At 35.7% G+C, this 12,433-nt stretch overlaps 1 protein-coding gene across 1 annotated transcript; it reads left to right on the top strand.

The window, feature by feature from the left end:
• Nucleotides 1-2,896: 2,896 nt before the first annotated feature.
• Nucleotides 2,897-10,789, top strand: LURAP1L (leucine rich adaptor protein 1 like). The gene is made up of 2 exons (XM_026866437.1): nucleotides 2,897-3,407; nucleotides 10,052-10,789. The coding sequence occupies exons 1-2, from the start codon at nucleotides 3,387-3,389 to the stop codon at nucleotides 10,424-10,426; spliced, it is 396 nt and encodes a 131-aa protein (XP_026722238.1). The 5' UTR covers nucleotides 2,897-3,386; the 3' UTR covers nucleotides 10,427-10,789.
• Nucleotides 10,790-12,433: the final 1,644 nt, after the last annotated feature.

Raw genomic sequence — 12,433 nt, 5'->3', positions numbered from 1 at the left:
CATGCCTCTTGACCTCCAGAACAGATTACTGCAGTGTGTTCTGTAGGAGAAAAAGGGCCTTTTGGCTTTTTGAGCCAAAAGGGCTCAAAAGCTGCAGCTAGTATAGCCTGCAGCAGCCTGCCTGGCTAGTTGTGATGGCCAAATTAAATGTTTCAGCTTGCTAAAAACAGTTGTAGACTCTTGTTTTCTTCTGGCTTTTTCACTTTGAGATCTCTGATGCAGGTTAGCTGCTAGCTGATTGATGCATTTTAGTGGGTGAGAAAGATTTATAGGTATCTGTATCTATAAGTTGGATGGATATTTTTGTTTGAAAGAGTCAAAATAGGCAACTTTCCTTCATTTTATCTGATAGATCTCAAATTTACTACTACATTCAGATAGGCACAAAGCCTATGTATGAACCATGTTTTAGCAGGATGGTAATACACCAATGGGGAGATTTGGATGTTTTTTCATTGTAAAGAGAAAATAGGGCTGAATCTGAAAGACACAAAACTTCAAACAGTGCACAGATTAAACTTAAAGAAACAAACCCCCAAAACTTATTTGATAAGATGTTGATTCATGTTGTGATTTAACCCCAGCCAGCAACTAAACACCACACAGCTGCTCGCTCACTCCTCCCCTCCCAGTGGGACATAAGAATGAGATAAGAATGATTTAATAATTAAAATAAAATATAATAACAATAGTAATAATAAAATATAATTATAATTGTTATAACATTAATATAACAAAAAGAGATAAATAAAACCCAAGAAAAGATAAGTGATAATGCAACTGCTCACCACCCACTGACCAGTGACAGAGCAGTGATCCTCCCCCCCAGACAACTCTCTACAGTTGGTATACTGAGCATGGCATTTTATGATATGGAGTAGCCCTTTCCTAGTTTGGGTCACCTGTCCTGGCTATGCTTCATCCCAGCTTCTTGTACACTTGCTTGTTGGCAGAGCATGGGAAACAAAAAATCAAGTCTTGAAGTTCCTTTTTATTCTTATTCGGATAAACCTTCAGTAAATAGGACAGGAGTTTGCCTTAGTAAAGATTTTCTTGATAGATTAAAAGTATGCTTTTAACAGGACCTACCCCATCTACAGGACCACAGAAGTATTACAAGCAGAATCCTATTTAGAAATCTAGGGAGATTAAGGCGAAGAATTTAAATTTTTTTAAAATCTTACGTTTCTCTCCAATGGTATTGTGAAAGCAGATTTGAATTTCAAGAAAGTATAGATTTGTCTTCAGTAGGAATATTGTTGTGTCTTGGCTCTGATTTAATGAAACAAGTTGGGGGGGGGTTGTTTGTATTTTTTTTTTTAACAGTAATAATGAGGTGAGGATCACTGTTGTCTCCATAAAAGCAATGTTTCAAACTTTGAATATAGCAGTAAGCAAAACCCATTATCATCTTTCACTTTTGTTTTAGTTCTGTGCTATTGAGTGTACTTACACAGTGCCAAAATCAAAGGTAGTTCATTTTAAAGAGATAAGCAGGTCTGGAGTGCTCATTAACCAAACCTAATTCAGGAACAAACAAATATTTTATCTGGTTTTTGCACTGTATTTTTAAAAGCATGTATTGGTCAAGACAAGCATAAATAAGCCAGAAAGTGAAATCAGTGAAAAAAAAAAAATAAATCTAAATATGCTATTAAGCCCCAGTGCTGTCTCACATCAGTGGGGAAGACACATACAGTCTTGTGTTGTGGTTCATGTCCAGAACACGTTATAATGATGCTGTGATCGTCCATCTGTTGTAACACTTTCTGACACCCACAGCCGATTGTTACCACCACATATTGACCTGACTGATTGCAGTGGTATTATCTTGTCTGTCAACATATGTGAGTCCATAGTATGGATTTTTCTGGACATTTTCACCGCCGTTATAGTAGATTTGTTTCTAAGGTCAGATCCTGCTTTTATGACAGCAGCATGGGATATTTGGAAACATTCAGTAAAAACTTCCCATAGCATTAGAAGCTTTTCTCTTTTCTCAAACCACTACATTTCCTCACTGTTCACTTTCATGTTCATTCAACTAAGCTTTAAATAATCAGGACCTTCATTTTATATTAATTCATCCTTCTGAGGCTGGATGTTTCTCTGCTTGAATTCTGTGGTGCTTCCATATTTAAAGAGCTGATTTAACTTTTATTTTGTTTGGGCAGGTCATGATGAAATAGGGACTTAACTAACCTTTAGTTTTTTCCTTCCACTTGCTCTCTGATCTATAGCATGTTTCTCTCTGATAATCATGATCATATCTTCTAAGTAGGTATTTAAATAACTTTTTTTCTTTTTCACAGTAAAATAAAAAGATGGCAAAAAAAACTAGAATAAACAAACAAACAAAAATTTGGGGCCTGAGAATTTTGTGTTATGCTTAAGCATACAAGATACCTCAAATAATATAATGTTTAAAAAAAGTATCCTACTGAGTGAATGATTTATCAAAATCATTGAGATTTTACTCGGTATTAATAAAAATGGCAGGCTGCCCACAGATACTCCACAGAAAAAGATCATGCACATTTCAGTGAAGTGGAAAAAGGCCTTGAGATTCACTTTTTAATTACAGATATAATTCAATTAAAGAAGTGCACAACTTAGTGGCATGTATTTTCTTTTCAAGTCTGAACGGGATCAATTACTATGTATAAAATCAACATATTAAAATATGGTGGCGTAAGAGAAATGTAAATCACCAATACTGTAATTTCCTATACCAGATGATAACCATAGTAGCATAATATTTTGTTCATATATTTGCAAGTAATGTCCTTGAAACCTGTTCATTAAATTATTTACACTCATTGCTTACTGAGCTAACCTGCTCCCTCATTAAGTTGCTCTGCCTCCTGATTATTCTGGTGGTGTCTCAGATCTGACCTGCCCACTTCCTTGATTTAACTAATAGGTGTTTAGTAAGCTCTGCTTACATAAGGAGAATCCTCTTCTGGCTGATGTCGAATTACACTGTCTCTCCTTCCTAGTTAGAAAACACTGTTCACAAAGCTATGTTATGTTGCTGCCAAATTTTACTACATGATCTATAGAAATATTTGTCAGAACCATTTGGTGGAGGATTGCGCTGGAACTGCAGCACATTGAAACAAGATGACTAGCGTAGAGCTTCTTTTTAAACTAGCAAGGTCACAGGCACAGACAGAAACTGAAGATTTCAAGACTGCTCTCTTTCTGAACAGCTGGCACTATAGTGAGTGTAATGAATGTCTAAAAATCTACTATGAGGGTTTTAACAATTTTGGAATCTTCAAGAGAAACAAGAACATAAATATTCTCTTTTGCAATAGAAAGCGAAAAGTAAGCAATCAAGACTGCTTCTGTAACATACCACAATGTTTTTATTGTGACTCATTATGGATATACAGCTGAAAAAGGTCAGTGTAACTTGCTCAATTTGCAGAAATAGACTAGGTCAGTAAACTGCAACTACAAATGAAAATAAATTTAACTTTTGATTATGTAGCTTTTGCATGTGCTCCTTAGTTGTCTGAAGATTACCACAACCCTAAAAAACATGAGGAAAGAAATGGGAAAATGTCCCAGCAATACATTATAACACAAGTACATGCTGAAAGAAACCAGATGTGCAAAAAGCTGTTGATCTATGTATGTCGCTGTTGCCTGAAATTTAATTTACCTAAATCATTGTGAGGTAAATTAGTCAGACACACATGGTATAATGATGAACACTGGATCACCCACCTCCACTCACTGACAGTCTCGTCGCCACCTCCATTGTTTCTGCTTATGAAGAAACTGAAGAAATGAGAGAGATCACACACAGTGTCAGGTTGATTGGGTTAACCTGAATTATGGTAGTGCCTGAATTAATCCAAGCTAGTTGACTTCATGGTGGAGTGTATGTGAAGCATTCCCACAAGCAGTTGCAGTTCCATCTGTGCATAGATGATGCCTTCCAGCTAAGGATAGTAAACCTGTGTTCTAATGTTGTCACATAAAAGCTCCCTGGCTTTTTGACAAACATTCTGAACCAGGGGGACAATTTTGAAGTAGACAAGAGGTTTAAAGTCGTGCACATGCATATGTACTAATTAAAGTAGGACAGAGCTCATGCACAGCCTACTAATCATCCTGTGTGTTTAAGGAGCAGACATTTGTCTCATATCTATCATTTGTGGTTTTATTTTAGACATTTTAAATGGAAAAATAGGCTTTTTTTTTACTCACTGGTGTTGAGAGGCTTTTGTAATATCATTCTGAATTTGCTAACCTTCATGTGGCATGATTCATGCTTGATGATGGTTGCTTAATAAACAAAGCCTGTTTATGTGACTACACTCACCCATTGTAAATGTGTTAGCTAGCCACTCCAATTAAACAATGCTTACATTTACAGTTCTGAATTTTGGACACTGAATATGTTGCCTATGGTCTTTTTAGCTTGTAATGTATATTCTCTCACAGAATTGGTTGATGAAATTTTATAGATGAGTTTTATATCCTTTTATATCTGCTTACCAAATTTGTATCTTCCTAAGGCTCAAATAATTCAACATTGCCAGCTAATGTTTATTTTATTTTTCACATTCTCACCTTTCTCCTTGGGAATTAATTTTCTTAGTTACTTTAAATATTGTCAGTCAGTGTTTGTAATAACAAAAGTAACACCAGAAGAAAGTGGCAAAGGTTACATTTTGTTCAAGAAAGAGACTTCTCAGAATTCAAAACAAATTTTTAATTGGACATTGTTAATTTTTAATTTTCTTTTTTGTTACATTTCAAATGAATTAATGGCATTCATTATTCCATGGAAAATTGAGGTAATCAGCCTTTAAAAAAAAAAAGAAAGGAGAGGTAGGCATATCTGGGTAACTGTAAAGGTCTTTATCCTGAATAACATGGGAAATAGAAGAAATTGAATGGAAAAGTGGAAAGTTGTCTCTGACACACCCTAGAAAACAGAAAACACCAGTCACATTAATACTCCTAAATCATAGTGGTCACACACATATCTGTTTGTCGTGGAAAGATTCTACTGGTTTGAAATTCTGTTTGTAAAATGGGTAATAGAAATGGGTATGGCAGTGTTTAACAACAGATGGAATGGGCACAAGTGCCCATTTCATCTAACCTCTTCACATGTTGGCTCTCTTCTGCAAGACTGTTCACATGCTAAACCTCTTAGTGGCTTTCAGTAGGGCATTGTGTTTTTCTGCTGTTTCCATCCAACTTCCATTTATTGTGGAATATCTGTCTAAAACTTCAGAAACACAGATTCCACAGTAGCCAACCCTAGATCAGTGTTTGAGTCCTGATCAAGATTCTGTGCAGAGCAGAGCTTCTGAGCTGGAGTGACTTAAATAGCTCCCTGAATCCATTAACTTTGTAAGTTTAAGATTTTGTGTCTTGCAGTGATTTATTTTACTGTCCTCTGGCTGAAAGATTTACCTTGAAGGAAATACCTTAATATTCAGGCTCAGTCATTTTTATTCCTTTTACTAGTAGGCTCTTTAGAGCACACAACATAAAGGTGTTGAGGAAAAAACAAAACTAATATCTTTTAAATAAATTTAGAATTATCTTTTCCTCATACCACATTTTATGGTTACCATTAATATCCCTGCAGACTTCTTGTAGTTAAAAGAAGCAGCAGCAGCACATGACCCTAGGAATCTAAAAGAAAGTAATCTGCAGAAGGGAATTAGAGTTGCAGACAGCTTTGATACATTAAAAGGATATATTGAAATAAAATTTAGCCATGTAATTTTTGGAGGGGAAGAGGACCTGCTGTGTTTGGAGCTAACTGGAAGCTGTCTCTGCAGAACATGCAGCAGGAAAACACCAGTTCCATTCTGCCGGTAGTCTAAGTGCGTCTTTGATCCAAAAGCGAAGTGACCAGGCTAGGGAAGCCAATACATTATTTTCGGTGACTGTCAGGAAGCAATAATTGTCTTTGTTAACAGCTCTGGTCATTAAAATCTTTATTCTAAAACCAATAACCTAGTGAAGTCCTTTATAAAAACACTGTATATAAAAATAACATGAATATTTGTATTTATCTGTGTATACATATATGTACACAGATGTCCATATGTTTGTATTTATATAAATTCTCTTGAATCATCTCAATATTGCACATATTACTGTGGAAGACCATAAGCAAGGCTAGTTGTGTAAGGAAGAAGTATCTTGTTAGAACAACCAGGATGAGAGGGAGGGAGGCACAGACAGGTGTTTAGGCCAGTTATCCCATCCAGACTGAAGATTTAGTTGTGTCTGAATGTTAATCTGTTCCCTCCATCTATGCTACCAGACTGTGTTACTTGAATGATGCTGTCACTTTAATGTCATTATTTTCTCTTGCCATGACTAGCTGTTTAATGTTTATATTTACAGTCCTTCCTGGGATCTGCACTACTGTGATCATGCAAACTAAGCAGAAAGATATATAAGCTAGTCTGTAACCAGAATTTCTTTTTTGCTTTCTTATCACAATTCATTTCTTCTGTACAGCATAAGTTTGTGCTGAGGACTGATACATACTCACACACACCTTCCCTACGGTGGTGCTGTGCTCAACCTTTGATTCTAAGTGCAGCTGTAGAAACTTTTCTGAAATACCTATATTACCTATGATACACCCTGTTTAGATTATTTCTGAAATGCACCTGTTACTGTGCATAACAAATGGAGTTGTCAGACTTGATGAGATTTTATTGTGTTTAGTCTCTTTAGTTGAACCATCTTGGAAATGACTTGTTTGCTCCAGCAGTTGCATGGATTGCAGCTACATGAGTCTAAACTAATATGATTTTGTCTGGGCTAAAGCAGATAAGAGGCATGAAATGTACTGACATCTTTGTGTTATCAAGCAGCTGAAGTAAAGCATAATAAAGAAAGATGATGCTTGGTGGACTACATTTTAATGTTTGCTTTAGCAAAAGCACATTCTTGATATGGGAGACTTGTGACAACATGGTAGCTTGGAGGACGAGGACTCAAGTATGCAGAATTGCAAAGATTTACTCCCAGTAAGGCTGTTCCATAGAAATGCTGAAGCTGTGGGTTTATTTAGAAAAAAAAAAAGTATTTCCTGTGAACTGAATCTGAAATATTTGAGATACCTACTTTGTCTAAAAGGGTCTGTTTCATTAGAGCCCTATAAGTGCTGGCTCTCTTAAACATTTCCTTAATCAGCCTTTTGGGAAATTTGCTGTCTCCAGTCTTGCTTATATGCGGCAAGTTGCTGAAGTCTGTAGCTGCATTTGAGAAGTCAGGTAATTTACTGCTTTCATGACAGCCTAGTTGTTCAGCAAATGGTTTATAGTGATTTATGTGTAGGGATAGAGGAACTGACTTGAGCAGGAGGACTGTGAAATGGTCAATCTGTTTTCAGAACCTCACATCTGGAACAATGTTAGATAGGCAGTATTATTAAAACTATGAATGGTAATTCTATTTTGCACAGTACCAGGTTAGCTGTGTTAAATCTGGTGATACTGGATTGAGGAAAATTTAGAAATCATTCTGGGGACTGGAGAAGAAGACTGAGAATACATATGAGTGTCACACAGATAGTCTGTTACAAACAAAGCTTGAAATATCTTTGTGTTGAGTTAACCCTAGTCAGGAACTAAGCATTCACCATCTACTCACTCATTTCCCTCTCCCTCTTCCATGGGATGGGGAAGAGAATTAAAAGGGTTGTAATAAAGACAGTTTAATAAGTGAAAGAAAGAAAAAAAAAAAACACAAGTGATGCAAATTCAGTAACTCACCATCTCCCACCAGTAGACTGATGCCCAGCCAGTCCCCAAGCAGCTGCTACATTTAAAAGATCAAACCCATGGGTTTTATTGCTGAGCACAACATTAAATGGCAGGGAATATCCCTTTGGTCATTTCTGGTCAACCATCCCAGCTCTGTCCTCTCCAAACATCATTCCCAGCCCCATCCTCCTTGCTGAGGATGAGTGAAAAACAGAAAAGGCCTTGGTGCTGTGCAATCACTATTCAGCAGCAGCTGACACACTGATATGCTGTCAACACTGGTTTAGTCCCAGATATCGAATACAGGACTGTACTAGCTGCTATGAAGCATCCCAGCCAGTGCCAGTACAGTCTTCTGCAGTATCTAATAGAATAAAAATACATTATGAAAATTTTTTGAACTCTACCAGGTCAGTGTAATTTAGGATTTTGAAAAGATGGCATTTGAGAATGGAAAAAACAATGTCCAGATTGTACTTTTGACAAAACAAGATGCAGTCTTTTCTTTCTTGAGAATACTGATTCCATTCCAGTCCATTTTGGATGAACAATGCAGGTGCTATATTTCTGTACAATGGCTGTGGACCTGGAGAATAGCACAAAATGTCTATTGTCTGGCATAACAGATCGTACTTGTCTTCTTCCTGATTTCTTAACTGAGTGAGGATGTTCAAATTTTCAATACATTGTATTGTCTTTTTTGAATAAATGACCTGAAAGTTAAGATGTTAGTGCCTGCGGAAGAAAAACATGTAGAATATGTGTGTATATATATCAGGCATTACGGCACACATTTTTTAAGAGAAGTACACTCAAATTATATACAAGGGAAAGTATTCTCCAAATGCATGTATTAAAGCAGTGACATATCTGCATGGAGGATATTTCATTAATACAGTTAAAAGAATGCAAGAACATGTGATAAAATGACACAAATTAAATGCTAGACTATCTTTATAAATTAATCTAAAATGTCTAGTGTCTTTTTTCCAATGGTATCAAGCATGCATGTCCTATGTTGGCAAAAGTTCATCTAGGTGGAGATCTTACTGTGGCAGTGATGAGACAGAAAGTGTGTCTCTGTAAACATTTAGCAGGGTTGAGGTGCTGTTGAAAAGGGCTGGATAGTTAATTAGGTCACAAACTATCATTATCTTTTCACAGTATGGGTGGAAGTAGCTTCTGGCTTTCTACATTTTATTCTAGTCAAACCTGGAATCATCAGGTTTGTCAGACTGCCTGTTCAGTATTTTCACTTGTTGTGATGAATAGGAAATGACACAGATTTTTTTTTTTTCTTTTTTCCAACACTTGTGATGTTTCAGATGAAAAGAAAGAAGTAATAAATAAAAGCCTCACCTTCAAGTGTCACCTTATTGTGGAAATTTGAGTAAAACAGTGGCTTATAAATTTTGTCTGTTAAGTAAAGCATTAAGTCAGTTAACTTGTCTGTGAAATGCAGCACTGTAATATTCCACTTTTGTGTGTATGCATCAACAACCACAGCTAGGTTGGAAAGTAGGAGTTTGTGCTTAATGGGTATTTTTTTATTTAGTTATTTTTTTAAAAGTTTTTGTTCTTTATGTTAATCTATAATAAATGATTGACTGTGAACTCACCTTCATCTAATATGGGTTTAAATAATTTGAAATTTACAGTTTCAGTAAATTCAGTATTTCAACCCTCAGAGAGTCATACAGGAGCTTGCAACATAAACTCAGGTGTAGTGTGAATAAAAGTTAAAAGTCCACAAGCTTTTTTTTCAAATGATGCACGTCTGAAAGTTTTCGGTTACCCAAGAAGTGGTAATAATGATAATTTGGTGTAAATACTTAGCTGCCTTGATCTGCTAAGTAGCTTAGGGTAATTGTAAATGGAAACAGGTTTGCCTCTTGCTTCTCTGAATAATGAAATGCTTTCCCCAAGAGCTCTCATAGCAGCTATGTTTCTCATCTAAATAACATTGTACTATTTTGTGTACAAGTCTTGTCATTCACTAGCATGCCTGTTAATGAACTGCTTAGGTAGCCTGATCAGGTTCACACTTGAACTATATTAAAAGTATTAGTATAGCATTAGGGTTTTTTGTTTGTTGTTTGGTTTTTGGGTTGTTTGTTGGGTTTTTTTTTACTAATTATTTAAATAGTTTTGTCCTACCTGTGAAAGGTGGATTTTTGTGTGGTTTTGTTGTGGTTTTTTTTTTTTTAACCTGTTCATTGCTTCCAGCCTGCTACTTAGAGTTTGATTTGAAGAAAAATAGTATTTTTTTAATCACTTTTGCCTTGTAGGTTAATCTCCGAGCCACTGATGTGAAGCTTATGCGCCAGCTACTCATCATCAATGAAAGTATTGAATCAATCAAGTGGATGATTGAAGAGAAGGCCATTGCCAGCAGAGGTAGCAGTTTGAGTGGCAGCTTGTGCAGCTTGCTAGAAAGTCAAGAGACATCCTTCCACGGCAGCTGTAGCAGTTTACAAGACTGTAGCGATGGACTGGATGGAATATCAGTGGGGAGTTATTTGGACACCTTAGTGGATGATGTCCCTGGTCATCAAACCCCTTCAGATATGGACCAGTTCAGTGATTCTTCTATTATGGAGGACTCGCAGCCTCTGCATAAGCACCCCAGAATTGATTCTGATGAGTACTACTGTTTTGGTTAATAAAAACAAGTTTGTGGGACACCAATGCACTCATACTTACCCTTTTTCTTTGCTGCTACTTTGTTTCTTGTGCAAAACCCCAAACTTCTTTGGAAGGAAAACATCATATGATACTTTGATTCCACTTTATAACTTTTCTGTTGCTTCTAATACATTTGCTCCATGATGGGTTGGGCTTTCCTCCTCCTCACCCTTTTTAATTTATTGTTGCTAAATTTTCTTTTTTGTTTTAATATTTTACAATGCTTTATTTACAGGTCTTTAAAAGTGGTGAAGGAAAAGATTTATCTTCAAAATGAGACATTGAGTGAATGAGAGCAACAATTTTGTATTTGTTGGCAATAAAATATCTTCTGATATATAGATATATATATATGTTGTGGTAAATTTTCTTGACTACCAAGTTTGGCCTTTCCAAAGACATTGATCTTACTGAGCCTTAAATATGAACCTTGAAAATACCTCTACAAAATACTTTTTCTTTTGTAAGCAATGATATTTGATTCTGTCAAGCTGTCAAGTTGGAATATAAAGTATCTTAAACTTTTCTGTGTGATGTTCTTTCTTGTTGAATATTCTCGTCCTTCTTTAAATTCTGAGCTTCATTGGAGTCTTGCATTGATGCATTTACATACTGAAAGCTCTTTATAAGAGTATATTTTATTTTTGTGCTTTCTAACTTTTCATTTGCATTGAACCTGCAGTTTTATAAGCACAGTCTAGTTATGTAAAAAAAAAAAAAAAAAAAAAAAAAAGAGTCATCCCACATTAAAAATATAAATTCTAATTGTTTGAATGCTGAGCCAGAATTCCTCAGCAGTTTTGTTTTTTTTTTAATGTAATTTAAAGTTTTGACAGTTTTTTATCTTGAAATTGTGAGGGATTTAGAGTGCACTGGTGAAATCATGAGACAGCATGCTAGAAGGAATGCCCTGTATTGCTTTTGTATGCATACCCTCATCCTTAATAAGTTTACTTTGCCCTTACTAAATATTATTACTAAGAGAAAATGCTACTATCCTATCTTTTTGTTTCCTGTTTTACGAGTAAGAATTGACTTTAAACTTTTTGTGCCTACTGGTACAGTTGAGTGCTATGACTAGTCATTCATATTGGAAGCATCTGAGAAGAAAAAAAGGAACAAACTGCTGTGTGGAAACTATCTGTCTTTGAGACTCCCCTGACCCATGCTTTTTTGCTGAAGATAAGGAGGGAGATTTTTCTTTTAATTGCTTCAGAAACATAAAGGAACAAGATTTTATCCTTCAACAGTAAAGAAAAATAAGAATAAAAGAAATAGAATTGAACTGGACACTTTCACAGATTAATGAATATGTATTTATAATTTCCAAGTAGTGAAAAAGATATTGATACTTACACATCATCTAAAAGTGTCCTGTCTTGCCATGACTATATTCTGGCTGCCAGTAAAGAATGAAATTTTATCACCAAAGAAACTAATGTTTGCCAAGTATAATACAGACTCCCTATTTAAAATACATTTTACACATTCTGACGGAATAGAGCTAGTATATGCAGCAGTCAATGTATGTTGGTTTGGTTATTTTGAGATAAAGTGGTTGGTTTGGTTATTTTGAGATAAAGTGATAGGTACAGTAAGGTTCTGCTCTTCTAAGCCATGTTTCCATGGATCTGTCTTGTCCAGCCTTGATCAACATCAAAAGTGGAGAAAAGGTAAAAACTCAAGGAATGGAAAGTGGCAATTTCTGCTTTGTGATTAGCTCAATTGCTTCTCAATACAGTGGATGTCTGTGTCCCTCAGAATTAGAAAACAAGATATGTATATTTTCCTTCAGACATCATGATTTATTCAAATAGAATAATGCGAGTGAAGAAATGTGTGGTTACCAGGGATAAGGCTTCCCAGTTCAACTTCTGAGATCATCCAGAGTATTGCAGATAGCTTGAAGGAAAAGGGCAGCAATCCCTCAAGTGAAAATGCTGTGCTGACAACATTTTTAAGCTTTTCAGTTCCTTTCCCAGTTT

The sequence above is a fragment of the Athene cunicularia genome, assembly GCF_003259725.1.
Source record: "Athene cunicularia isolate RWA chromosome Z unlocalized genomic scaffold, athCun1 chrZ_part2, whole genome shotgun sequence".
Classification (NCBI taxonomy): Eukaryota; Metazoa; Chordata; class Aves; order Strigiformes; family Strigidae; genus Athene; species Athene cunicularia.
Note: the sequence above shows the minus strand (reverse complement) of the source record. Positions and strands in the feature narration are given on the sequence as shown.

Bases quoted from the DNA above. Each gene is read 5' to 3' on its own strand.
- LURAP1L (XM_026866437.1), top strand. From the start codon at position 3,387: ATGGATATACAGCTGAAAAAG. The intron at 3,408-10,051 runs GTCAGTGTAACT...TTTGCCTTGTAG, and splicing joins TGGATATACAGCTGAAAAAG to GTTAATCTCCGAGCCACTGA.